Here is a 26129-nt window from a genome sequence, read left to right as displayed (position 1 = left end):
TTTCATTCCCCCTGAAAATTCCAGCCCTTCCCACAACCTCTGGCAGTACAATTTTCCCTCTGTCCTAACTCGCAGACTTTGGATTTTTTTTCCCTTTTTTTATTAAATTTTTTTTCCTTTTTTTTTTTTTTTTTGAACTCCGGGTGGTGCCAGTGTCACCCGGAGGACGTGGCAACCCAAAATCCACCTAAATCCACCCAAAATCCACCTAAAATCCACCCAAAATTCACCCAAAAATCCACCCAAACCCCACCCAGACCCCCCCAAAATCCCTTTTCCCACCTGACTGTCCCCATGGGGAATATCCAACTTCTGTGTGCTTCAATCCTTGGGGGAAAATTCAGATTTTTCCCATCTCATTTTCCCCAGAAAAAAAGTGGAAAAATTCCCTTCAAATATCCAGAACCCCCCACCAAAAAATCCTGCACCCACTTCTCCCTTATTTCTCCTTTTTTCCCTGTGTTTTTACCACTTTGCTGTTTTTTTTCCCTGAAATTTCGCCTCCCTCCCATCCAAAACCACATTTATTTTTAGCAGCCAATTGAGGGTGAAGGAGGAGGGAAAAATAAACTGGAAAAAAAAAAAAAAAAAAAAAAAAAAGAGGAAAAAAACCCCAAACTCGGGGATTTTTGTCCTGCTTGGAGTCCGAATTGGAGCTGCAGCCATGAGGGGTGTGGGACTGCTCCTGGCCCTGATCCTGCTCCCAGGTAAAACCCAAAAATTCCGTTTATTTGGGGCAATTTGGGGCTTTTTTGGGGCTAAAATTGGGATCAGAATTGGGATTAAGGTCTGGGAGTTTGAATAATCCGAGTGCGGCCACGTGTGGTTCCCTCCTTCCCTTCTCTCTGAATTTCCAGGGGGGATTTTGGGGTAAAATCGATCAAATTTGGTCATTTTCCCCCTCCTAATTTTATTTTTGAGGGAAAAAAAAACCCACCAAAATCCATTTAAAACCAACCAGTTTTTGGTCATTTTCCGCCATTCAATTTATTTTGGATTTTTTTATAGGGAGAAAACACCAAAATCCCTTAAAAATCTACCAATTTTGGTCATTTCTCCCCACTTAATTTATTTTTGAGATTTTTTTGAGGTAAAAAAACACCAAATTCCCTTTAAAATCGACCAGTTTTGGTCATTTTCCACCATTTAATTTATTTTGGATTTTTTTTAGAGGGAGAAAACACTGAAATCCCTTTAAAATTGAACAGTTTTGGTCATTTCCTCCCAATTAATTTATTTTTGAGGGAGAAAACACCAAAATCTCTGAATTTAGGGCGGGCTCAAGGTGGGAAGGGGAATTCCTAAGAGGAACTAAAACCCGGAATTTTGAATGGAAAATCTTAATTTTAATGGCAAAAATCTTATTTTTAATGGAGAAAAATTTTATTTTTAATGGGGGAAAAAATCTTATTTTTAAGGGAAAAAAAATCTTATTTTTGATGGAGAAATATCTTATTTTTTAATGGGAAAAAAATCTTATTTTTTAATGGGGAAAAAAAATCTTATTTTTAATGGGAAAATTCTCATTTTTGATGGGAAAAAATATATTTTTAATGGAAAATTTTTATTTTTAATGGGGTTTTTTGGGGGGGAAAAAAGGCTAAAAAGGGAATTTCCACCTCTGCAGGGGTCGCTGAGGGGTTCAACATCGACGTGGGCACTGCCAGGGTGTTCCTGGGGCCAGCGGAGTCCCAGTTTGGATACCGGGTGCTGCAGTGGGGCAGTGGCGGGGACAAGGGGTGAGTGAGACCTGGGGGAAACTGAGGCAGGGATGGGGAAACTGAGGCAGGAGCGGGGAAACTGAGGCAGGGATGGGGAAACTGAGGCAGGAGCGGGGAAACTGATATTGGAAAAGGGAAACTGAGGCAGGAGTGGGGAAACTGAGGCAGGAATGGTGGGGAGGGGGTGGGAAAGGGGAAACTGAGGCAGGGATGGGGAAACTGAGGCAGGAAAGGGGGGGAAACTGGGGCAGGAGTGGGGAAATTGAGGTGGAAATGGGGAAACTGAGGCGGGAATGGGGAAACTGAGGCAGGAACGGTGGGGAGGGGGTGGGAAAGGGGAAACTGAGGCAGGGATGGGGAAACTGAGGCAGGAGCGGGGAAACTGATATTGGAAAAGGGAAACTGAGGCAGGAGTGGGGAAACTGAGGCAGGAATGGTGGGGAGGGGGTGGGAAAGGGGAAACTGAGGCAGGGATGGGGAAACTGAGGCAGGAAAGGGGGGAAACTGGGGCAGGAGTGGGGAAATTGAGGTGGAAATGGGGAAACTGAGGCGGGAATGGGGAAACGGAGGCAGGAACGGTGGGGAGGGGGTGGGAAAGGGGAAACTGAGGCAGGAGTGGGGAAACTGAGGGAGGAATGGGGAAACTGAGGCAGGGATGGGGAAACTGAGGCAGGAATGGGGAAATTGAGGCAGGAATGGGGAAACTGATATTGGAAAAGGGAAACTGAGGCAGGAGTGGCGAAATTGAGGGAGGAAAGGGGGAAACTGAGGCAGGAATGGTGGGGAGGGGGTGGGAAAGGGGAAACTGAGGCAGGACTGGGGAAACTGAGGCAGGACTGGGGAAACTGGGGCATGAAAGGTGGGGAGGGGGTGGGAAGGGGAAACTGAGGCAGGAGTGGGGAAATTGAGGTGGAAATGGGGAAACTGAGGGCAGGGGAAGCACGGGAGGAGCAGGAGGCTGCGGCCAGACAGACAGACGGACAGACAGGCGTGGGCGGCACAGCCCTGGCACGGCGCCCACCCCCAAAAAATCGTCAAAAATCGTCAAAAAAAAACCAAAAAAAAACCACGTGGCCAAAGCCGTGCTGGGGGAGGGGAGGGGGTGGTGGCACCCTCGGCGTCCCCTCTGTGTCACCCAACCCTCCCCCGGCCGCCATTTTGTCCCCTCAGGCTGCTCGTGGGGGCCCCGTGGGACGGGGACGGCCGAGGGGACATCTACAGGTGCCACATGGGACCCCCGAACTCCTCCTGCGCCAAGGCCAACCTCGGTACCCACGGGGAGGGGGAAATTTGGGGGGTCCCTGTGGGATTTGGGGGTTCCCTGGGTGTTTGGAGGGGTCCCCATGGATTTGAGGTCTCTGTGGGTGTAGGGGTTCCCGGGGGTTCGGGGGTTCCATGAGGAATTTGGGGGTCCCTGTGGGCTTGGGATTTCTGGGGGGGTTTTGGAGTCCCTGGGGATTGGAGGGGTCCCTCTGGACTTTGGGATTTTTTGGGGTTTTGGGGTTCCCTGAGGTTTGAGGAGTCCCTGTGGACTGGGATTTCTGGAGGTTTGGGGGTTCCCTGTGTGTTTGGGTTTCCCTGGGTTTTGAGGGGGGTCCCACATGGGACCCCAAAACTCCTCCTGTGCCAAGGCCAACCTCGGTACCCATGGGGAGAAATTTGGGGGGTCCCTGTGGGTTTGGGGGAAGTTTTGGGGCTCCCTCTGGCTCCGACTCTCTCTGTTTCCTGTGAGTTTGAGTGTCCCTGTGAATTTGGGGGTTCCCTGTGGGTCTGGGGGTTGTTTTGGGGCTCCCTCAGGCTCTGACCCTCCCCATTCCGGCTGGGGGTGCTGCACTCTGGGGGTCCCCCCACACCCCAGACCCTGCTGAGGTTTTGGGGTCCCCCCCCCCCCCGCCCCGAGGCACTCACCCCCGTTTCTGTCCCCGTTGTCCCCAAGGTGCTGCGGTTCCGTGGCTCAGCAGCAGCGCCGGGCACCTGGGCATGACCCTGGCCGAGTCCGGGGACGGGGGATTGGTGGTGAGCGGGGAAACTGAGGCACGGCCGGGGAAACTGAGGCACGGCCGGGGAAACTGAGGCGGGAATGGGGCAGTGAGGTGGGAGTGGGGAAACTGAGTCAGGAATGGGGAAACTGAGGGAGGGGTGGGGAAACTGAGGCAGGAATGGAGAAACTGAGGGAGGGGTGGGGAAACTGAGGCGGGAGTGGGGAAACTGAGGCACGGGCAGGGAAACTGAGGCAGGAGTGGAGAAACTGAGGGAGGAATGGGGCAGTGAGGTGGGAGTGGGGAAACTGAGTCAGGAATGGAGAAACTGAGGGAGGGGTGGGGAAACTGAGGCGGGAGTGGGGAAACTGAGGCACGGGCAGGGAAACTGAGGCAGGAGTGGGGAAACTGAGGGAGGAATGGGGCAGTGAGGTGGGAGTGGGGAAACTGAGTCAGGAATGGAGAAAATGAAGGAGGAAAGGGGGAAACTGAGTCAGGAATGGAGAAACTGAGGGAGGGGTGGGGAAACTGAGGCAGGAAAGGGGAAACTGAGGCAGGAATGGGGGCAGTGAGGTGGGAAAGGGGAAACTAGAGGAGGAGAAGTAGGAGACCGAGGGTGGTTGAGGGAAACTGAGGCAGGAAAGGGGAGAAGGGATGGGGAAACTGAGACAGGAGTGGGGCAACTGAGGCAGGGGGAAACTGAGGCAGGGGGTGGCAGAGGTGGCAATGTCCCTGCTGTGACCTCGTGTCCCCCCGTCCCCCAGGCCTGTGCCCCGCTGTGGTCCCAGCAATGCGGCACCTCCGTGTTCAGCCCCGGCCGCTGCGTCCAGCTGGACCAGGAGCTGCAGCTGGTGGCCACCATGGCCCCCACGGCCCAGCGTGAGTGGGGTGGCACCTCCTGGGAGCCCCCGGGCCCTGCCACCCCCGGTGTCACCCCCGGTGTCCCCTGCCAGGCTGCTCCACCTTCATGGACATCGTGGTGCTCCTGGACGGCTCCAACAGCATCTACCCCTGGGAGGAGGTGCAGGCCTTCCTGGGGAACGTTCTGGAACGCTTCTTCATCGGGCCGGGGCAGACACAGGTCAGGCCACCACGGTGTCCCCAGGGCTGGGACGGTGTCCCCAGGGCAAGGGGACTGTCTCAGAGCAGTGCTGTTGTCCCTGGGGTGATGGCAGCCTTGGGGTGATGGCACCTGGTGTTGCACCTTGGCCACCATGGTGTCCCCAAGGCTGGGGTGGCGTCTCCAGGGCAAGGGGACTGTCCCCAGGGCTGGGCTGGCGTCCCTTGGGTGATGGCATTGTCCTTTGGGTGAGATGGCATTGTCCCTTGGGGTGATGGCCTCGTCCTTGGAGTGATGCCATTATCACCCTGGGGATTTGGGAGGTCCTCGGGGATTTGGGGATGTCCCTGTGGGTTTGGGGTTCCCTGTAGGTTTGGGGGAGGTTTTGGGGGTCTCTCTGGCTCTGACTCTCCCCGTTCCAGGTTGGGGTGCTGCAGTACGGGGAGCACCTGGTGCAGGAGTGGGCGCTGGGGCAGCACCGTGGGGATTTGGGGGTTCCCTGTGAATTTGGGGGGTTCTCTCTGGCTCTGACTGTCCCCGTTCCAGGTGGGGGTGCTGCAGTACGGGGAGCACGTGGTGCAGGAGTGGGCGCTGGGGCAGCACCCCACAGCCCAGAGCCTGCTGGAGGCCGCGCGGAACCTGACCCGGCAGGAGGGGAGGGAGACCAGGACGGCCATGGCCATCCGGGAGGCATGGTGGGATTGGGGGGGATTGGGGGTGGGATTGGGGGGGATTGGGGGTGGGATTGAGGTGGGATTGGGGGCAGGATCGAGATCGGGAGTGGGACTAGGATTGGGGTGGGACTGAGGGCAGGATTGGGGGCAGGATCGGGATGGGATTGGGGGCAGGATCGGGATGGGATTGGGGGCAGGATCAGGATTGGGAGTGGGAGCAGGATCGGGGTGGGATTGGGGTCAGAGTTGGGACTGGGAGTGGGGCTGGGATTGCGGTCAGAGTTGGGTTTAGGGTCCAGGTTGGGATCGGGATTGGAATTGGTATTGGGTTTGGGATCAAGTCAGGATTTGGATTGGCATTGGGGCTGGGACTGGGGTCAGGGTTGGGATCAGGATCGGGGCCATGACTGGGATCAGGATCAGGGTTGAGAGCAGGGTCAGAGCTGGGATCAGGATCAGGGCTGGGATCAGGATCAGAGTTGGTACTGGGATCAGGATCAGGGCTGGGATCAGGATCAGGACAGGGATCAGGATCAGGGTTGGGATCCGGGATCAGGATCAGGACAGGGATCAGGATCAGGGCTGGGATCGGGATCAGGGTTGGGATCCGGGATCAGGATCAGGACTGGGATCAGGATCAGGGTTGGGATCCGGGATCAGGATCAGGACGGGGGTCAGGATCAGGACGGGGGTCAGGGTCAGGGCTGGCATCAGGCTCAGCCCTGGGGCAGAGCTCACCACGGGCTGCCCAGGCCCTCACCCTCCATCCCTCTCCCGCAGCACGGAGTCGTTCAGCCCGGCGCGGGGCGGGCGCCCGGGGGCCGCGCGGCTGCTGCTGGTGCTGACGGACGGGGAGTCCCACGACGGGGACGAGCTGCCCGCGGCGCTGGCCGAGTGCGAGCGCCGCAACGTCACCCGCTACGCCATCGCCGTGAGCCCCCGCCACCCTCCCTGCTGCCCCCCGGGCCCTGGGCATCCTGCTGAGCCCTGTCCATCCCTCAGGTGCTGGGGCATTACCTGAGGAGGCAGCAGGACCCCGAGGATTTCATCCGGGAGATCAAGTTCATCGCCAGCGACCCCGATGAGAAGTATTTCTTCAACGTCACGGACGAGGCCGCCCTCAACGACATCGTGGATGCTCTGGGAGATCGGATCTTCAGCCTGGAAGGTGCTGGTTTGGGGCTGGGATGGTGGGAAGGGCTGGGGATTCCAGATGGAGGAGCTGAGTCTCATTTCTCCTCTTTCAGGCACCCACGGGGACAACGAGAGCGCCTTCGAGCTGGAGATGTCCCAGATTGGCTTTTCCATCCACCACCTCGAGGTGATCCTGTCCCTACTGAGTCAGAAATCACCCAGAAGGCCAAATCCACTTTATTAGGATACCCATTCCTTTTTATATTCTGATTGGTCCTTTAATCAAAACATTGGCTAATTAAGAAGCCACCCTTTGGTAATCAACACACATTAACATGTTCACGCACATTAGCACATACACATAACACACACATTAATGTTTGTGAACGTTAACGTGATCACAAACACCAGGTGCAGAAAGTTAAGATAAGAATTGTTTATAATTCCTTTCTCTGAGCTTCTCACAGCCTTGGGAAAGTTGTGACCACAGTGGGAAAGGTGGAAAACAACCCTGAACCCATCTCACCCCTGGCATGGCAGGGTGATATTGTTGAGGTGCCCCATGGCAGGAAGGAATGATGAATCTGACTCCATGTTCTTAGAATTTATCATTTTATTAATTTATTATTTTATGACACTCTATTATATAAAAGAATAATAAACTAAGCTATACTAAAGAATACAGAAAGGATTCAGACAGAAGGCTAAAAGATAATAATGAAAAAACTCATTACTCTTTCCAGAGCCTCAGCTTGGCTGTGATTGGTCATTAAGTAAAAACAATTGTCATGAAACCAATTAAACAATCCCTAAACAAATTCCAAAGCAGCAAAACGCAGGAAAAGCAAATCAGGAAATTATTGTTTTCATTTTCCCCTGAGGCTGCTCACCTTCCCAGGAGAAAATCCTGGGCAAGGAGAATTTTCCAGAAAATGTGACAGAGCCAGCGGGGCTGTGATTGGTCATTAAGTAAAAACAATTCTCATTAAACCAATGAAACAATGTCCAACCACATTCCAAAGGAGCAAAACACAGGAGAAGCGAATCAGAGAATTATTGTTTTCATTTTCCTCCGAGCCTTCTCACCTTCCCAGGAGAAAATCCCGGGCAAGGGGATTTTTCCAGACAATCTGACAGAGCCAGCGGGGCTGTGATTGGTCATTAAGTCAAAACAATTCTCATTAAACCAATGAAACAATGTCCAACCACATTTCAAAGGAGCAAAACACAGGAGAAGCAAATCGGAGAATTATTGTTTTCATTTTCCTCCGAGCCTTCTCACCTTCCCAGGAGAAAATCCTGGACAAGGGGATTTTTCCAGTCAAATCTGACGGGGGTTTGGGGACACCGAGGGCACTGAGGTGACGTGTCCCACCCCTCCCAGCAGGACGGGATCCTCTTTGGCATGGTGGGAGCCCACGGCTGGGAGGGCGGCGTGCTGGCGGAGCGGCGGCGCGGGCGCGTGGTGCCGGCCCGAGGGGCGTTCCAGGAGGAATTCCCGCCGCAGCTGAGGAACCACGCGGCCTACCTGGGTACGGGGGAGCCCTGGGGGCCGTGGGGTCAACGGGTTTGGTTCCAAAGCCCTCCAGATTTGGGGGTGAATTGGGTTTTCCACAGCCTGGAGATGAGCAGTGAAGCGGGGGGGTGCTTTGTGGAATGGGTATTTGGGGGGGTTTTGGTGGTACAGAAATGTTCTGGAAATTTGGAGTGCCCTGGGGATGCTGCATAGCCATGGAATGGATATTTGGGCTCCTTGGGCATACAGAAATGTCCTGGATATTTGGGATTCTTGGTGATACTCCATGTCTTGGATATTTGGGGTGCTTGGTCATACGGAAATGTCCTGGAAATTTGGGGTATTGTGGGGATACTCCATGGAATGGATATTTGGGATCATTAGTGATATAGAAATGTCCTTTAAATTTGGGGTACGCTGGGTATGCTCCATGTTCTGGATATTTGGAGTCCCCTGGGGGATGCTCCATGGAATGGATATTTGGGGTGCTTGGTGATACAGAAATGTTCTGTAAATTTGGGGTGCCCTGGGGGATGCTCCATGTCTTGGATATTTGGGGTGCTTGGTGATACAGAAATGTCCTATAAATTTGGGGTGCCCTGGGGACACTCCATACTCCAGGGATGCTCCAAACCTGTAAATTTGGGGTGCCCTGGGGGATACTCCATGGAATGGATATTTGGGGTGCTTGGTGATAGAGAAACGTTCTGTAAATTTGGGGTGCCCTAGGGTGTTCCATGTCCTGTAAACTTGGGGTGCCCTGGGGATACTCCATATCCTGTAAATTTGGGGAGCCCTGGGGATGCTCCAAACCCTGATATTTGGGTGCCCTGGGGATGCTCCATATCCTGGATTTTTGGGGTGCTCCAGGGATGCTTCAAACACGGATATTTGGGTACCCTGGGGACGCCCCAAACCCGAATATTTAGGGTTCCCCAGGACCCCCCTGCCCCCCCAGGACCGTCCCCCCCCCTGACCCCGCTGTCCCCCCAGGGTACTCGGTGTCCTCGCTGCAGCTGCCGGGGGGGCAGCGCCTCTTGGTGGCCGGTGCCCCCCGGTTCCAGCACAAGGGCAAGGTGGTGCTGTTCCAGCTGGACCCCGCGGGCACCGTGACCGTGGCCCAGGCGTTAACGGGGGACCAGGTGAGGGGTGCTGGGGGACCCCTGAGGGTCTTGGGGGGTGAACTTGGGTCCCCCCTCAGCCTCACAGCCCCCTGCACACCCCCAGATCGGCTCCTACTTCGGCAGCGAGGTGCTGGCCCTGGACCTGGAGGGAGATGGGGACAGCGAGCTGCTGCTGGTGGCAGCGCCCTCCTACCTGGGCGGGCAGAGCTGGGAGACCGGGAGGGTCTACGTGTACCGGGTGGGGCAGGTGAGACCGGGAGGGGCTGCGTGTACCGGGTGGGGCAGGTGAGAGGGGCAGAGGTGGGCCTGGGCGTGTGGGGCAAGTGAGAAGGGTAGGTGTGGGCCTAGAGGTGTGGGGAAGGTGTGAGGGGAAAGGGGAGGGTCTGTGTGTACCTGTGGGGGGCAGGTGAGAAGGCTGGGGTGAACCTGGGGGTGTGGGGCAGGTGAGAGGGATGGGGATTGGGGTGAACTGAGTTGAACTGGGGCGAGCTGGGTTGAACAGGGGCAGGGGATGGGCGGATCAGCAGGATGCAGAGGGACTAGAAGAGAATTTGGGGCGATCGGGGGAACACGGTGGCATTGAGGGGCTCCCCGTCCCTTGGGGGTACCGAGGGAATTTGGGACAATCACGGGAACACGGTGGCAATGAGGGGGTCCCCGTCCCTCGGCGGTACCGGGGGAATTTGGGATAATCACGGGAACACGGTGGCATTGAGGGGCTCCCTGTCCCGTGGGGGTACCGAGGGAATTTGGGGCGATTGCGGGAACACGGTGGCATTGAGGCGCTCCCCGTCCCTCGGCGGTACCGGGGGAATTTGGGATAATCACGGGAACACGGTGGCAATGAGGGGCTCCCTGTCCCTCGGCGGTACCGAGGGCCCCCCCGCACCCCCAGGAGCGCCTGAGCCCCGCGGGGTCGCTGCTGCCCGAGCCGAGGCCGCAGGATTCGCGCTTCGGCTCCGCCCTGGGCGCGGTGCCCAACCTGAGCCAGGACGGGCTGGCCGGAGCCGTGGTGGGCGCCCCGCTGGAGGACGGGCACCGAGGGGCGCTCTACGTGTTCCACGTGGCACCGGGCACCCTCCTGCCCCAACGCAAACAGGTGAGACACCGGCGAGGGGGGCAGTGACAACGCCGGTGGGGCCGGGGTACGCTGTCAGCGGACTGGGACACCCTGGGCATGGGGACATGGAGAGGGGACAGGGACACCCCAAAATCAGGGACATGGAGAAGGGATAGGGACACCCTGGGATCAGGGACATGGAGAAGGGACAGGGACATGGAAAAAGGAGAGGTACACCCCGGGAATGGGGACGCAGAGAAGGGACAGGGTCATGGAGAGGGGACAGAGACGTCCTGGGAATGGGGACATGGAGAGGGGACAGGGATACCCCAAAATCAGGGACATGGAGAAGGGACAGGGACATGGAAAAAGGACAGGTACACCCCGGGAATGAGGACATGGAGAGAGGACAGGGACACCCCAAAATCAGGGATATGGAGAAGGGACAGGGACGTGGAGAAAGGACAGAGATGCCCTGGGAATGGGGACATGGAAAAGGGACAGGGATACCCCGGGAATGGGGACATGGAGAGGGGACAGGGACACCCCAAAATCAGGGACATGGAGAAGGGGCAGGGACACGCCAGGAACAGGGACATGGAGAAAGGAGACAGACATGGAGAAGGGACAGGGACACCTCAGGAATGGGGACAATGAGAAGGGACAAGGACACCCCAAAATCGGGGACGTGGAGAAAGGACAGGGACATCCTCGGGAATGGGGACATGGAGGAGGGACAGGGACATGGAGAGGGGACAGGGACGCCTCAGGAATGGAGACATGGAGAAAGGACACTCTTATAGTGTATAATAATTAAGAAATAATTAGTTTCTGATTGTGATGGCGTGAATTATAACACCTGGATTGTCTCACCCTTCACATGGGACTAAAAAGAGAAGTTTTAAAAACTTCTATTTAAAAAATTTATTTTACTTGATTTTATTTTTACTTTATTTTATTTTTCATTTTGACTTCATTTTAAAAGTTTATACTTCAAACGATTTATTCTATTTTATAAAACCAACTGAGCCTCTCAGTCACCCCATCTCTGGGCCAGAAAAACGAAAAATTCAAAATTCTGGTTCCCAGCGCATCGAGGCGGCGGCGCTGGGCTGGAGCCTGCGGTACTTCGGGATCAGCGTGGACGGACGGACGGACATGGACGGAGACGGACTGGTGGACGTGGCCGTGGGGGCGCAGGGGGCGGCCGTGGTGCTGCGGTGAGCAGGGGACAGGGGTGGGGACACCTGGGGATGGGGACGGGGACAATGGACAGGGACACCACAGGAATGGGGATAGGGATACCCTGGGAATGGGGACAGGGACGTGGAGAAGTGACAGGGACACCCTGGGAATGGGGACATGGAGAAGGGACAGGGACATGGAGAGGGGACAGAGACACCATGGGAATGGGGGGTGGGGACAAGGGACAGGGACATGGAGAAAGGACAGTGACACCCCGGGAATGGGGATGGGGACAACCCGGGAACGGGGACATGGACAAGGGACAGGGACACCCTGGGAATGGGAACATGGAGAAAGGACAGGGACACCCCAGGAATGGGGACATGGAGAGGGGACAGGGACACGCCGGAAATGGAGACAGGGACAAGGGACAGGGACATCCCAGGAATGGGGACAGGGACATGGAGAGGGGACAGGGACACCAAGGAATGGGGACATGGAGAAGGGACAGGGACATGGAGAAGGAACAGAGACACCCAGGGAATGGGGACATGGAGAGGGGACAGGGACACCCAAGGAATAGGGACAGGGACACCCTGGAAATAGGGACATGGAGAAGGGACAGGGACACCCCGTGAATGGGGACACAGAGAAGGGACAGGGACATGGAGAGGGGACAGGGACACCCTGGGAATGGGGACAGGCAGAAAGGACTGGGACATGGAGAAAGACAGGGACGCTCTGGCAATGGAGACAGGGACATCTTGGGAATGGGGACATGGAGAGGGGAGAGGGACATGCCGGAAATGGAGACAGGGACAAGGGACGGGGACATCCCAGGAATGGGGACAGGGACGTGGAGAGGGGACAGGGACACCGCGGGGACAAGGACAGCTGTCCCTTGGAGAAGGGACAGGGACACCCTGGGAACAGGGACATCGAGAAGGGTCAGGGACACCCCAGGAACAGGGACATGTGGCCCATGGGGACATTCAGGAGGAAAGGCACTCGGTGCCTCAGTTTCCCCTTGCGAGAACCCGGGATCCTCCCAGCGCTCTGCACGCCTCAGCCCAGACCCAGGGCTGGCTGTCCCTGTGCCCAGGCTGAGGTGCCCGGTGTCGCCGTGCCCGCAGGTCCCGCTGGATCCTGCAGGTGGCCGCGGCGGTGTCGGTGGAGCCGGCGGCCGTCAGCGTCACCCGGCGGAACTGCCGGCGCGGCGGCTCCGGGGCCGTCTGCCTCCGTGCCCGCCTCTGCTTCCGCGCCCAGAGCCGCTCCCGGAGCGCCCCCCCGGGCATGGATGTGGGTGAGTGCGGGCCTGGGGGCTGCGGGGTCCGGGGGGTGGGCCTGGGGCACCCCAGAAACGTCCCAGAGCATCCCAAAGGGTCCTGGAGCCACCCAAAGGGTCCTGGGGCATCCCAGAGCATCCCAAAGGGTCCTGGGAGTGTCCTTGGAGCACCCCAGAAACGTCCCAGAGCATCCCAAAGGGTTCTGGGGCATCCCAGAGCATCCCATAGGGTCCTGGGAGTGTCCTTGGAGCACCCCAGAAACGTCCCAGAGCATCCCAAAGGGTCCTGGAGCAACCCAAAGGGTCCTGGGGCATCCCAGAGCATCCCAAAGGGTCCTGGAGCAACCCAGAGGGTCCTGAGAGTGTCTCTGGAGCATCCCAGAGGGTCCTGGGAGTGTCCCTGGAGCAGCCCAGAAACGTCCCAGAGCATCCCAAAGGGTCCTGGAGCCACCCAAAGGGTCTTGGAGCCTTCCAGGAACATTCCTGGAGCATCCCAAAGGGTCCTGGAGCGACCTGAAGGCTCCTGGGACCCTTTGGAGCAGACCTGGCTGGGCAGGGAGCACCGCAGAAACATCCCAGAGCATCCCAAAGGGTTCTGGATCGTTTCAGAAACATCCCAAAGGGCCCTGGACCATCCTTGGAGCACCCCAAAGGGTCCTGGAGAGTCCCTGGCTGTGCCTGGAGCATCCCAAAGGGTCCTGGACCAACCCAAAGGATCTTGGAGCCTTCCAGGAACATTCCTGGAGCATCCCAAAGGGTGCTAGAGCATCCCAAAGCCTCCTGGGAGTGTCCTTGGAGCATCCCTGGCTGGGTGGAGAGCATCCCAGAAACATTCCAGAACATTCCAAAGGGTCCTAGGGCATTCCAGAGCATCCCAAAGGGTCCTGGAGTGCCCTAAAGGGTCCTGGGAATGTCCTTGGAGCACTCCTGGCTGGGTGGGGAGCATCCTTGGAGCATCCCAGAGGCTCCTGGAGCATCCCAAAGGGTCCTGGGATTGTCCCTGGAGCATCCCTGGCTGGGCCTGGAGCACCCCAGAGCATCCCAAAGGCTCCTGGAGCACCCCAAGGCTCCTGGCAGTGTCCCTGGAGCATCCCCGGGTTTCCCCGAGTCCCTCCCACCAGGACAGCCCCCGTCCCCGCGGCTCTCCCGGCCCTGACCCGCCCCTGTCCCGCAGCTCTCCGGTACAACGCGTCCCTGGAGGAGCGGGGCCCGGGATCCCGAGCCGCCTTCGACTCCGGTGCCCGCCGGCTGCTGCAGCGCCGCGTGGAGCTCCCGCTGGGCCGGCAGAGCTGCGCCCGCGTCCCCTTCCACGTCCTGGTCAGTCCTGGGGCTCCTCCCGGCCCTCGGGGGCTCCTCCTGGCCCTCACGGCTCTTCCCGGCCCTCATGGGCTCTTCCCGGCCCTCATGGGCTCCTCCCAGCCCTCGGGGGCTCCTCCCGGCCCTCATGGGCTCCTCCCGGCCCTCATGGGCTCCTCCCGGCCCTCATGGGCTCCTCCCGGCCCTCATGGGTTCCTCCCGGCCCTCGGGGGCTCCTCCCGGCCCTCATGGGCTCCTCCCAGCCCTCATGGGCTCTTCCCGGCCCTCGGGGGCTCCTCCCGGCCCTCATGGGCTCCTCGCGGCCCTTGGGGGCTCTTCCCGGCTCTCGGGGGTCTCCTTGCGGCCTTCATGGGCTCCTCCCGGCCCTCATGGGCTCCTCCCGGCCCTCATGGGTTCCTCCCAGCCCTCGGGGGCTCCTCCCGGCCCTCATGGGCTCCTCCCAGCCCTCAGGGGCTCTTCCCGGCCCTCAGGGGCTCTTCCCGGCTCTCGGGGGCTCCTCCTGACCCTCAGGGGCTTCTCCCGGCCCCATTCCCGAAGGGCTCCTCCTGGCCCTCGGGGGCTCCTCCCGGCCGCATTCCCGGGGGACTCCTCCCAGCCCCATTCCCGGGATCCCGCCCGGGTGAGGCTGACGGGACCCCCCGGTTGTGCAGGACACCTCGGATTACCTGCGGCCCCTCAGCCTCAGCCTCACCTGGGCGCTGGATGAGGCCGCGAGCGGCTCCGTGCTGGATGAGGCGTCTCCCACCTCCCTCCGCAAACTGGTGTGTGCTGGGAGGGGTGTGCGCCGGCACTGGGATCGCCCCCAGGCACTGGGATCACATTGGGATCACACCGGGATCCCCCCCTGTCTCCTTCCAGATCCCGTTTTTCAAGGATTGCGGCGACGACGACGAGTGCGTCACCGACCTGGTGCTCAAGGCCACCACGGACATCGTGGGCTCCAGGTAGCCCTGGTGTCCCCCCAGTGTCCCCATGGTGTCCCTGGGATGCCAGGAGCGCCCTGTGACCCCCCCCTGGCCCCCAGGCAGAGCCCCCACGTCCTGCGGAAAGGCCGGAGGAGGATGCTGGTGGAGGTGGAGCTGGAGAACCGCAAGGAGAACGCCTACAATGCCAGCCTGTGGCTGCAGCTGCCTGGGAACCTCCACTTCTCCAGCCTCGTGCTCCAGGTACAGCCTGGGGGAGCCCCACCAAGTCCCTGAGGAACCCCACCAAATCCCTGAGGAGCTCCTCCAAAACGTCTCCGGAAATCGCTGAGGAGCATCTCCAAAATGTCACACCAAATTGCTCCAAACTGTCCCACCAAATCCCTGAGGAGCTCATCCAAACTGTGCCACCAAATCCCTGAGGAGCACCTCCAAAATGTCCTACTAAGTGCATGAGGAGCTCCTCCCAACTCTCCCACCAAATCCTTGAGGAGCTCCTCCAAACTGTCCCTCCAAATCCCTGAGGAGCATCTCCAAAATGTCCCACCAAATCCTTGAGGAGTCCCCGTGGTGTCTCCCCGCAGGAGCCCAGCTCGGTGAAGTTGGAGTGCTCGGCCCTGGGGGGGCAGCGCCGGCGCTGCAGCGTGGGGTACCCCGTGTTCCGCTCGCAGGCCAAGGTGAGACCCCCAGAGACCCCGGGGAACCCCCAGGGAACCCCTGAGAGACCCCAGGGAACCCCCAGAGAACACCCCCTTCCTCAGCCTCGTGCTCCAGGTACAGCCTGGGGGAAGCCCATGAGGAGCTCCTCTGAACTCTCCACCAAATCCCTGAGGAGCCTTTCCAAACTGTGCCACCAAATCCCTGAGGAGCTCCTCCAAATCCCTGAGGAGCATCTCCAAAATGTCCCACCAAATCCTTGAGGAGCTCCTCCAAAATGCCCCACCAAATCCCTCCAAACTGTCCCACCAAATCCCTGAGGAACTCTCCAAACTCTTCACCAAATCCCTGAGCAGCTCCTCCAAAACGTCCCACCCAATCCCTCCAAACTGTCCCACCAAATCCTTGAAGAGCTCCTCCAAACTCTCCCACCAAATCCCTCAGGAGTTCCTTCAAACTGTCCCACTCAATCCCTCCAAACTGTCCCACCAAATCCTTGAGGAACCCTTCCAAACTGAGCCAACAAATCCCTGAGGAGCCCCTCCAAAATGTCCCACCAAATCCCTCCAAACTCTCCCACCAAGTCCCTGAGGAGCATCTCCAAACTCTCCACCAAATCCCTGAGAAGCCTCTCCAAACTCTCCACTAAATCCATGAGGAACCCCTCCAAAATGTCCCACCAAACCCCTGTGGCGCTCCTCCAGACTCCACCAAATCCCTGAGGATCTCCTCCAAACTGTCCCACCAAATCCCTGAGGAGCCCCTCCAGATTCTCCACCAAATCCTTGAGGATCTCCTCCAAACCGTCCCACCCAATCCCCGAGGAGAATCCCTGTCCCCCCAAACCCCCTCGGTGCCCCCCAGACCCCCCAACCCCCCTGACCCCCAGGTGTCCTTCACGCTGGAGCTGGAGTTCAGCTGCTCCGTCCTGCTGGACCGCGCCGAGCTCACGCTCAGGGCCACCAGGTGAGGGCTGAGGGGCGGGGCTGAGCCCTGGGGGGGCGGAGCCACACCCGGGGGGCGTGGCCAGAATTTGGGGACACTCCTGAGTGTCCCCACACCCCCCATGCAGTGACAGCAGGGAGGTGACACCGCAGGACAACGTGGTGGAGCTGTCGGTGCCCATCCGCTACGAGGCCAACGTGTTCCTGTCCAGGTGGGGCTGGGGGCGTCGGGGACACCCCCAAAATACCGACCTGCAGAGTTGGGGGGGTCACTGATGGGGACACCAGCATGGATGTGACCCCTCCGTGTCCCCCCAGTGCCACCAACCTGCCCCGCTATGAGCTGCACCCCCTGGGCACCTTCAGCTCCAGCGCCGGCCCCGAGTTCACCACCACGCTCAAGGTGAGGAGATGATGATGATGATGATGATGATGATGATGATGATGATGATGATGATGATGATGATGATGATGATAGGGGGTGGGATCTGGGGGGTCCCAAGGGGCTTTGGTGGACAGGGATCCTCCTCAGGGATTTGGTGGAGTTCGGAGGAGCTCCTCAGGGATTTTGTGGTGAGTTCGGAGGGATTTGGTGGAAAGTTTGGAGGAACTCCTGAAGGATTTTGTGGTGAGTTTGGAGATGCCCCTCAGGGTTTTGGTGGGACGGTTTGGAGGAGCTCCTCAAGGATTTGGTGGTGAGTTTGGAGGGATTTGATGGGAGAGTTTGGAGATGCTCCCCAGGGATTTGGTGGGACAGTTTGGAGGAGCTCCTCAGGGATTTGGTGAAGAGTTTGGAGGGATTTGGTGGAAAGTTTGGAGATGCTCCTCAGGGATTTGGAGGAACTCCTCACAGATTTGGTGGGACAGTTTGGAGGAGCTCCTCATGGATTTGATGGACATTTTGGAGATGCTTCTCAGGGATTAGAAGGAGCTCCTCAGCATTTTGGTGTGACATTTTGGAGGAGCTCTTCAAGGATTTGATGGGACAATTTGAAGGGCCTCCTCAGGGATTTGGTGGGACAGTTTGGATATGCTCCTCATGGATTTGGAGGAGCTCCTCAAGGAGTTGATGGGACATTTTAGAGATGCTCCTCAGTGATGTGATGGGACAGTTTGGAGGGATTTGACGGGACAGTTTGGAGATGCTCCTCATGGATTTGGTGGGACATTTTGGAGATGCTCCTCAGGGATTTGGTGGGACAGTTTGGAGGAATTTGGTGGGACAATTTGAAGGAGCTCCTCAGGGTTTTGGTGGGACATTTTGGAGACGTTCCTCACGGATTTGGTGGGACAGTTTGGAGGAGCTCCTCAAGGACTTGGTGGGATATTTTGGAGGGATTTGGTGGCGAGTTTGGAGAGGCTCCTCAGGGTTTTGGTGGGACATTTTGGAGTGGCTCCTCATAGATTCAGTGGGACAGTTTGGACATGCTCCTCCGGAATTTGGTGGGACACTTTGGTGGGACACTTTGGAGGAGCTCCTCATGGCTTTGGTGGGACATTTTGGAGATGCTCCTCAGGGATTTGGTGGGACAATTTGAAGGAGCTCCTCAGGGTTTTGGTGGGACATTTTGGAGCTGCTCCTCACGGATTTGGTGGGACACTTTGGAGGAGCTCCTCATGGCTTTGGTGGGACATTTTGGAGATGCTCCTCAGGGATTTGGTGGGACAATTTGAAGGAGCTCCTCAGGGTTTTGGTGGGACATTTTGGAGATGTTCCTCACGGATTTGGTGGGACACTTTGGTGGGACACTTTGGAGGAGCTCCTCATGGCTTTGGTGGGACATTTTGGAGATGTTCCTCACGGATTTGGTGGGACACTTTGGTGGGACACTTTGGAGGAGCTCCTCATGGCTTTGGTGGGACATTTTGGAGATGTTCCCCAGGGATTTGGTGGGACAGTTTAGAGGAGCTCCTCATGGCTTTGGTGGGACATTTTGGAGCTGCTCCTCAGGGATTTGGTGGGACAGTTTGGAGGGATTTGGTGGGACAATTTGAAGGAGCTCCTCATGGCTTTGGTGGGACATTTTGGAGCTGCTCCTCACGGCTTCTGTGGCGCCCACCTTGCCCCCCTCCCCACCCAGGTGCAGAACTTGGGGTGCCACCCCCTGCAGAACCTCACCCTGCACATGGCCCTGCCCGCCCTGGGCCACCGCGGGGCCCCCATCCTGTCTGTCACCCGGCTCCTGGCTGCCAACGTGAGTCTGGGGGACACCTGGGGGGGGTCTCTTGGTGGGGTCCCCCCCTGTGCTGGTGCCCCCTGAGCCCCCCCGTGCCCCCCCAGGCCTCCTGCAGGCTGCACCCCCCCAGCGAGGGCACCCCGGTGCCCCCCGAGGAGCTGCGGCACAGCGAGAGGCTGGTAGGGCTGGATGTGACCCCAAGGGGGGGTTTGGGGGGGTCCCCAAAACTCCAGAGGGGTCCCCAGAACTCCAGAGGGGTCCCCAAAACTCCAGAGGGGTCCCCAAATCTCTGGGAGGGTCCCTAAATCTCCCAGGAGGTTCAAGGGGGGTCCCCAAAACTCCAGAGGGGTTCCAGGGGGGGGTCTCAAAACTTCAAGAGGGTCCTCAAAACTCCAGGGTGGGGCTCAAAACGCCCCTTGAGGGGTTATGGGGGGATCCTCAACAGTCCAGGGGGTTTGGGGGGGTTCAGGGTGATCCCCAAAACTCTGGGGGTTTGTGGGGGGCGGTTGGGGGTTTGGGGGGGATCCTCACGCCACCCTGGGGATTTGGGGGGTTCAGGGATTTAGAGGGTCCAGAGGGATCCCCCCACCATTTCCAGGGTATTTAGGGGGTTCATGGAGTTGGGGAGTTCAAGGGGATCCCCAAAACTCTGGGGATTTGGGGGGTTCAGGGGCATCACCAGCACTTCCTGAGGATTTGGGGGTTCCACGGGGATCCCCATCACTCTCGGGGTATTTGGGGGGTTCAGGGGTATCACTGCCATTTTCAGAGGATTTGGGGGATTCGGGGATTTTGAGATTTCAGGGGGGATCCCCACCACTCACAGGGTATTTGAGGGGTTCAGGGGGATCCCCACCACTCCCAGGATATTTTGGGGGGTTCAGGGGGGATCTTCACCCCACCCCGGGGTATTTTGGGGTGTTCAGGGGGGGTCTCCACCACTCCCAGGATATTTTGGGGGGTTTCAGGGGGATCCCCACTTCGGGGAAATTTGGGGGGTTCAGGGGGGATCTTCACCCCACCCCGGGGTATTTTGGGGTGCTCAGGGGGGGTCTCCACCATTCCCAGGGAATTTGGGGGGTTCAGGCGAGATCTTCACCCCACCCCGGGTATTTTGGGGGGTTCAGGGGGGATCCCCACCACTCCAGGGGGATTTGGAGGGTTCAGGGATTTGGAGGTTTCAGGGGGGGATCGCCACGACTCCAGGATATTTTGGGGGTTCAGGCTGGATCTTCACCCCACCCTGGGGTATTTTGGGGGGTTCAGAGGGATCCCCATCCTGGGCTTTGGGGGGTTTCAGGGGGATCCCCACTTCGGGGAAATTTGGGGTGCTCAAAGGGGGTCTCCACCACTCCAGGGGGATTTGGAGGGTTCAGGGATTTGGAGGTTTCCCCCACCACTCCCAGGATATTTGGGGGGTTCAGGCGGGATCTTCACCCCACCCTGGGGTATTCTGGGGGGCTCCCCAATGTTTCTGCCCCCCAGGACTGCTCCAGCAGCCGCTGCCGGGGGCTGAGCTGCGGCCTGGCCGGGCTGGGGCGGGGCGGGGGCGCCTCCATCGAGCTCCGGCAGCGGCTGCACGAGAGCTCCTTCGGCGGGGTGAGCCCGGAGTAATGCACATTACATAGATTAAATTAAAAAAAAAATAATTAAAAATAAGGAAAAAATTGTTTGCGTTAATTGTTATTATTTTTGTGTTATTTTAGTTTTTATTATTTTATTATTTTTATTATTTTATTATTTTTATTATTTTATTATTTTTATTTTTTATTATTTTATTATTTTTATTATTTTAATTTTTATTATTTTTATTATTTTTATTATTTTACTATTTTTTATTATTTTATTTTTCGATTTTTATTAGAATTCTAATTTTTAAAAATTTATTCCTATTTTATTTGATTTTATTCTTTTATTTGCTTCTATTATATTTAATTTTATTTTTTTATTATTATTCTATTTATTTTTATTTAATTCTATTTTTATTTTATCATTGTATTTAATTTTATAGTTTTATTTAATTCTATTCTTATTCAACTTCATTATTTTATTTAATTTTGTTATTTTATTTCATGTTGTCATTATTGTGTTTAATTTTATTATTATTTTATTCCTTGTTATTATTGGATTTAATTGTATTATTGCGTTTAATTTTATAGTTTTATTTAATTCTATTCTTATTCAACTTTATTATTTTATTTAATTTTATTATTTTATTTCATGTTGTCATTATTGTGTTTAATTTTATTATTATTTTATTCCTTGTTATTATCGTATTTAATTGTATTATTGCGTTTAATTTTATAGCTTTATTTAATTCTATTCTTATTCAACTTCATTATTTTATTTAATTTTGTTATTTCATTTCATGTTGTCATTATTGTGTTTAATTTTCTTATTATTTTATTCCTTGTTATTATCGTATTTAATTGTATTATTGCACTTAATTTTATAGCTTTATTAAATTTTATTATAATCTTATTTACTTTTAATTACTATTTTATTTCATTGTTTTATTTAAACTTTATTATTATTGAATTTAATTTTATTCTAGTTACATTTAATTTTATTATGGTTTTTTAACTTTAATGATTATTTTATTATTTATTATTACTGTATTTAATTTTATTATTATTTTATTGAATTTTACTATTATTTTATTGAATTTTAAGATGTTTGTGATTCCCTTTCCCACCCCAGGTGAAATTCAGGAGCCTGAGGATCGTCAGCAATGTCTGGCTGGGGGTCGAGGGGGGGCTCTTGTGCTGGAGGAGGGGGCGCAGCACAGGGAGGTGGGACCCCAAAATTCCCATTTCCCCAAATCCCCATTTACCCCCCCAAAATTCCCATTTCCCCCCAAAATCCCCCATTTTCCCCCCAAATTCCCCATCTCCCCCCCCCAAATTCCCATTTCCCCCCCAAATCCCCATTTCCCCCAAAAATTCCCCAATTTCCCCTCCCAAAATCCCCATTTACCCTCCCAAATCCCCATGTTTTCCCCCAACATTCCCCATTTCCCCCCCCAAATTCCCCCATTTCTCCCTCAAATTCCCCATTTTCCCCCAAATCCCCATTTGCCCCCAAATTCCCCATTTCCCCCCACTGAATCCCCATTTCTCCCCCAAATTCCCCCATTTCCCCTCAAATTCCCCCATTTCCCCCCAAATTCCTCCCAAACTCCCCATTTCCCACCCCCAAATCCCCATTTCCCCCCCAAATTCCCCCATTTTCCTCCCAAATTTCCCCCTTTCCCCCCCAAATCCCCCATTTCTCCCCCAAATTCCCCCATTTTCTCCCCAAATTTCCCATTTCTCCCCAAATTCCCCCATTTTCCTCCCAAATCCCCATTTCCCCCCAAATTCCCCCATTTCCCCCCCAATTTTCCCCATTTCCCCCCCCAAAAATCCCCCATTTTCCCCATTTCTCCCCAAAATTCCCCATTTTCCCCCCAAATTCCCCCATTTCCCCCCAAATTCCTCCCAAACTCTCAATTTTCCACCCCCCAAATCCCCATTTTCCCCCCCAAATTCCCCCATTTCTCCCCTAAATTCCCCCATTTCTCCCCCAAATTCCCCCGTTTTCCCCCCAAATTCCCCCATTTTTCCCCCAAAAATCCCCATTTTCCCCCCAAATTCCCCCATTTCCCCTCAAATTCCCCCATTTTCCCCCCAAATTCCTCCCAAACTCCCCATTTCCCCCCACCAAATCCCCATTTCTCCCCCAAATTCCCCCATTTCCCCCCCCAAATCCCCATTTCTCCCCCAAATTCCCCCATTTCCCCCCCCAAATCCCCCATTTCTCCCCCAAATTCCCCCATTTTCTCCCCAAATTTCCCATTTCTCCCCCAAATTCCCCCATTTCTCCCCAAAATTCCCCATTTTCCCCCCAAATTCCCCCATTTCCCCCCAAATTCCTCCCAAACTCTCAATTTTCCACCCCCCAAATCCCCATTTCCCCCCCCAAATTCCCCCATTTCTCCCCTAAATTCCCCCATTTCTCCCCCAAATTCCCCCATTTCTCCCCCAAATTCCCCCATTTCTCCCCAAATTCCCCCGTTTTCCCCCAAAAATCCCCATTTTCCCCCCAAATTCCCCCATTTCTCCCCCCAAATTCCCCCATTTCCCCCCCTCAATTCTGGTTTTTCCCCCCAAAATTTGTTTGTTTTTTTTTCTCTGCCCCCAGCTGGTGCTGGAGGTGCTGCGGGCGCGGCGGCTCCCGGTGTCCCTGTGGATCCTGAGGGGCAGCGCCCTGGGGGGCCTCCTGCTGCTGGCCCTGCTCAGCCTCGGCCTCTGGAGGGTGAGGGGACATTGGGGACACCCGGGGGGACACCGGGGGGTGGCACTGAGGGGGGCACGGTGGCACCGAGGGGTCACACAAAGGGCGGCACCGAGCGGTGGCACTGAGGGAGGGAGAGGTGGCACCGAGGGGGGGCACAGAGGGGAGGAGACACGGTGGCACTGGGGGGACAATGGGGACACCCAGGGGGGGCACGGTGGCACTGAGGGGTGACACCGAGGGGTGATACTGAGGGGAGGGGACATGGTGGCACCAAGGGGAAGGGAAACGGTGGCACTGAGGGGTGACACTGAGGGGGGCACGGTGGCACCAAGGGGTGACGCTGAGGGGAGGGGACATGGTGGCACTGACAGGGGACACGGTGGCACCGAGGGGTGACACCGAGGGGTGACACTGAGGGGAGGAGACACGGTGGCACTGGGGGGGACAATGGGGACACCCAGAGGGGGCACGGTGGCACTGAGGGGTGACATCAAGGGAGGCGTCAAGGGGGGTCCCACTGAGGGGGAACATGGTGGGACCAAGGGGTGACACTGAGGGGAGGGGACATGGTGGCACTGGGGGGACAATGGGGACACCCAGAGGGGGCACGGTGGCACCAAGGGGTCACATAAATGGGGGGCACCAAGCGGTGACAGTGAGGGGAGGGGACATGGTGGCACTGACAGGGGACATGGTGGCACTGACAGGGGACACGGTGGCACAGAGCAGGGGCACTGAGGGGTGACACCAAGGGAGGGGACACAGTGGCACCAAGGGGTGACATCCAGGAGAGGGGCACAGTGGCACCTTGAGGTGACATTGAGGTAGGGAGGAGGCCCAGTGGCACTGAGGGGTGACATCAAGGGGGGAGCATGGTGGCACCTTGAGGTGGCACCGAGGAGGGCATCGAAGGGTGACACTGAAGGGGGGCACGGTGGCACCGAGGGGTCACACAAAGGGGGGGGCACCAAGGGGTGGCACCGAGGGAGGGGGGACATTGTGGCACCAATGGGGGGCATGGTGGCATCTTGGGGTGACACTGAGGTAGGGGAGAGGCATGGTGGCACTGAGGGGTGACATCAAGGTGCGGGCATGGTGGCACCTTGGGAGGGTGACAGTGCCACCTGGGTTGGTCGTGGGGGTGGCACCAAGGAGGGAGACATGGTATGACACCTTGGGAGGGTGACAATGTCACTGTCACCTGGGGAGGGTGGTGACATCACCTTGAGAGGGTCACATTGTCACCTTGGGAGGGCCACGATGTCACCCTGGGGTGGTCGTGTTGTCACCTTGGGAAGGGTTGAGGTGCCACCTAAGGGGTGGGGGGGGGTCATGATATCACCTTGGGAGGGCCATGATGTCACCCTGGAGGAGGTGGCAATGTCACCTTGGGAGGGCCATCCACCTTGGGAGGGTGACAATGTCAATGTCACCTTGAGAGGGTCACATTTGCACCTTGGGAGGGTGACAATGCCACCTTGGGAGGGCCATCCACCTTGGGAGGGTGGCAATGTCACCTTGGGAGGGTGACAATGTCACCTTGGGAGGGCCATCCACCTTGGGATGGTGACAATGTCAATGCCACCTTGGGAGGGCCATCCACCTTGGGAGGGTGACAATGTCAATGTCACCTTGGGAGGGCCATCCACCTTGGGAGGGTGACAGTGCCACCTTGGGAGGGCCATCCACCTTGGGAGGGTGACAATGTCAATGCCACCTTGAGAGGGTCACATTTGCACCTTGGGAGGGTGACAGTGCCACCTTGGGAGGGCCATCCACCTTGGGAGGGTGACAATGCCACCTTGGGAGGGTGACAATGCCACCTTGGGAGGGCCATCCACCTTGGGAGGGTGACAATGTCAATGCCACCTTGGGAGGGTCACATTTGCACCTTGGGAGGGTGACAGTGCCACCTTGGGAGGGTGGCAATGTCAATGCCACCTTGGGAGGGTCACATTTGCACCTTGGGAGGGTGACAATGCCACCTTGGGAGGGTGGCAATGTCACCCCCAGGGTGAGGGACGGGTCCCCATTCCCATTGCCATCCCTCTCCCCAGCTGGGATTCTTCTCCCACCCGAAGCCCCCCCAGGAGGAGGAGGAGGAGGAGGAGGATGAAGAGCCCTGAGCGAGGTGACAGCGCCGCTGGTGGCACGAGGACACCCAGCAATGTCCCTGTGGGGTTTGGGGTCGGTGCAGGGACCAGGAGCAGCCCCGGGGATGGAGAGGGGAAAGTGGGGATGGATGGGATGGATGGGATGGATGGAGCAGCTCCAGCAATAAAAGCTCCAGCCCGTGGAACTGGGAGCAGGAATTCTCCTTCATCCAGGGGGAAAAAAACCTGGAATTATCCCAAATTTAACACAGGGGAAGACCCAAATCCCAGCCAAATCCCACTCAAATCCAGGTCAAATCCAGGATTTGGAGGATCAGGAATCTTTTATCCTGATTTCCAGATCATCTGGGAGCAGGAATTCTTCTTCATCCGGGGGGAAAAACCTGGAATTATCCCAAATCTAACACAGAAGGAGGGGGAGATCCAAATCCCAGCCTTCACTCAAATCCAGGATTTGGAGGATCAGGAATCTTTTATCCTGATTTCCAGATCATCTGGGAGCAGGAATTCTCCTTCATCCAGGGGGAAAAACCTGGAATTATCCCAAATTTAACACAGAGGGAGACCCAAATCCCAGCCAAATCCCACTCAAATCCAGGATTTTGAGCATCAGGCATCTTCCATCCTGATTTCCAGATCATCTGGGAGCAGGAATTCTCCTTCATCCAGGGGGGAAAAACCTGGAATTATCCCAAATTTAACACAGGGGAAGACCCAAATCCCAGCCAAATCCCACTCAAATCCAGGTCAAATCCAGGATTTGGAGGATCAGGAATCTTTTATCCTGATTTCCAGATCATCTGGGAGCAGGAATTCTTCTTCATCCAGGGGGAAAAACCTGGAATTATCCCAAATCTAACACAGAGGGAGACCCAAATCCCAGCCCTCACTCAAATCCAGGATTTGGAGGATCAGGAATCTTTTATCCTGATTTCCAGATCATCTGGGAGCAGGAATTCTTCTTCATCCAGGGGGGAAAAA

The 26129-nt window shown here is 56.2% G+C and overlaps 1 protein-coding gene across 1 annotated transcript; it reads left to right on the top strand.

Moving 5' to 3' along the window:
• The first annotated feature begins 532 nt into the window (after positions 1-532).
• On the top strand, positions 533-25283 carry LOC134429376 (integrin alpha-10-like). The gene is given in 32 exon segments (XM_063176525.1): positions 533-707; positions 1628-1739; positions 2892-2989; positions 3658-3737; positions 4465-4579; positions 4654-4781; positions 5307-5455; positions 6215-6365; positions 6437-6602; positions 6682-6755; position 7109; positions 7930-8100; positions 9078-9226; positions 9312-9455; positions 10104-10307; positions 11358-11488; positions 12587-12756; positions 13913-14055; positions 14706-14816; positions 14914-14999; positions 15080-15221; positions 15563-15655; positions 16525-16601; positions 16708-16791; positions 16898-16982; positions 18661-18774; positions 18861-18935; positions 20242-20355; positions 21457-21502; positions 21505-21548; positions 22939-23052; positions 25092-25283. Coding segments are annotated over 32 exon segments (3483 nt in total). The 5' UTR covers positions 533-664; the 3' UTR covers positions 25161-25283.
• Positions 25284-26129: the final 846 nt, after the last annotated feature.

This window comes from Melospiza melodia, chromosome 25 (assembly GCF_035770615.1).
Source record: "Melospiza melodia melodia isolate bMelMel2 chromosome 25, bMelMel2.pri, whole genome shotgun sequence".
Taxonomy (NCBI): Eukaryota; Metazoa; Chordata; class Aves; order Passeriformes; family Passerellidae; genus Melospiza; species Melospiza melodia.
This window is presented reverse-complemented; position numbering and strand designations above follow the sequence as displayed.